At 37.0% G+C, this 2064-nt stretch overlaps 1 protein-coding gene across 1 annotated transcript in view; it reads right to left on the bottom strand.

The window, feature by feature from the left end:
• The window catches only part of LOC112138317 (cytochrome P450 2J2), a gene marked incomplete at its 3' end in the record, with an annotated part of 3085 nt that extends 1242 nt beyond the window's left edge, over positions 1-1843 (bottom strand). The window contains 4 exon segments of the mRNA XM_024260879.2: positions 139-299; positions 426-575; positions 653-815; positions 1476-1843. Coding sequence (XP_024116647.1) covers positions 139-299; positions 426-575; positions 653-815; positions 1476-1676 — 675 coding nt within the window.
• Positions 1844-2064: the final 221 nt, after the last annotated feature.

The following is a 2064-nucleotide window of genomic DNA, read 5'->3' as shown; positions in this document are numbered from 1 at the left end:
AAATGAGTATTGGAGGCATGGAATTGTTTTAGCTAGTAATAAATGTGTCCCTCACTTTAGAAAGGCTTTGAGCACATGAAATAATTTTCATTATGAAGTTTTCAGTTGCAATAAGACCCTTTTGATAAAGAAGCTTACCTGAACTGAAAAACCTCCCTGTAGGATCACGATGTCATTAATGTCCTTCAGAATTTGCTGGTACTCCTTGTCAGAATACTCATATCGTTCCCCAAAAACCAGACAACAAATGATATTGGACACTGCGTTGTTTATCAGTGCCTGGGCATTAAATGGCTTACCTGCAAAAATAAAAAAATATATATAAAATAAATAAATAAATAGATTACAAAAAATACTTATTTTTTATTTATGTGACAGTGTTTAAACAGTGTTTTCTGTTGGTAATATTTTGTCTTTCTTGGTACCCTTGAGCTCTGCAAAAGCTTCTGAGAGATAGTGGCACTCCTCCTGGATATATTTCTCCATTGTCTTTTTGCCTAAACCAAAGTTTCTTAGTGTATGAAGAGCAAATCTCCTCTGTTGCTTCCATGGATAACCATTTGACACCACAATGCCTTGAGAGGGGAAAAATAGTTAGACATGTGATTGCTAGAAGGATTCACAGATAATTCATACAACCTTTTGTGCAAACCTTTGTTTGAATAAATCTGCTCAAACAGTGGGATGTTGGGACGATCCACAAAGTCGTCTCCTTTTTGGATCAAGGCCTCTTTCACCTGCTTGTGTCCATTCAGGATCACTGCTCTTTGACCAAAGAGATGAAGGCTGAAAACATTTCCATATTTTTCTGCAAACTAAACAAAGAGAACCTATTAGTTTTCCCCCTAATATTTTTTTTTTATTGCATTTTTGTTTTTTGGCTCTAATCTTTGATCCACAGAAGTTGTGGAAATAACTCGGCAAAAGACTACATTTTATAAGTGGACTGCACCTCTGGAATGTTGCAAGTCGCTGGACAAAATAGTAAAACATCAAATTAACAGATTGTAACAATTGCGAGTCAATTTAAATATTCCACTTCGGTCATTAAAGCATAACTCTTTTCATTTTCATTGAATCATGTGTAATTGGCCAATAGATCATATGAAATGGTTTTTGGTAATTTCATTAATGCCAATTGTGAGCTTTCAAAAGTTGATCGTGAAGAGGAAAACAGTCGGAAGTTGTTTCATAACTCTTAACGTTTTTTTAGCATCTAGTAGAAAAAACAGCAGAATAATTTGAAATAAGAATGTAGGCAAGAGATTTTGGTTAAGAAGTGTAACTTAGTTTATCATGGTGCCATAAAAGTTATTTTAGAACTATGACTGCCGCTACCAATATCATGTTGTTACTAAAGCAATAAAGACAAAGTGATGTGAGGAAACCAATCCTGTTTACAGTCCTACACAGTAACAGTATGTGTCTGACCTTTTATCCACTGTGAAAACATTTGTAGTAGATTTTCTTCTTACCTCTGTGAGCTGCAGGTGAAGCCTGTAAGGGTTGATGTGATGAAGATCTCCAATGAAAGGGAGAGAATGGGGCCCAGGAGGAAAGTTTTTTGGTCGTCTGTTGACTAAATAATCACTCAGCAACAGAAAGACAAACAGAAATACCAAAATGCTCCTGCTGTCGATCCATTCCAAGCCCAGAACAGCAGTTATTGCCTCCATTGTTGGCCAAGACTGAGCAGATCCTCTCCAAACTCTCAATAAAGAGCAATTTTATCTGACTGGTTTATTGTACAGAGTTGTTGAGTCACTCACTAGAGCAAAGGGATTGGCTCTAGTTACTTGAGTTCTCTTGCATGAGGCAACACCCATGTTTGTATTGGTCTAAGCTGTTCCTGTTACATTAAAATAGCAAGTGCAAGAGCAGCTGTGCGTTTAACCTCCACTTTATTGCAGTGTTTAACCTTTGATTTATTGGAGTAAAGCCAGAAAACAAACCAAATCCTTCCTGTTCATCCAAGAGAGAAACTGAACGTTAAAGGGTGTATATCCAGGCAGTGGTGTGCTGTCAGGGCCGTCAAAACCTTCAGTGAAGGCCTAAAATTATCTG

This window comes from Oryzias melastigma, unplaced genomic scaffold (genome assembly GCF_002922805.2).
Source record: "Oryzias melastigma strain HK-1 unplaced genomic scaffold, ASM292280v2 sc02567, whole genome shotgun sequence".
Lineage (NCBI taxonomy): Eukaryota > Metazoa > Chordata > Actinopteri > Beloniformes > Adrianichthyidae > Oryzias > Oryzias melastigma.
This window is presented reverse-complemented; position numbering and strand designations above follow the sequence as displayed.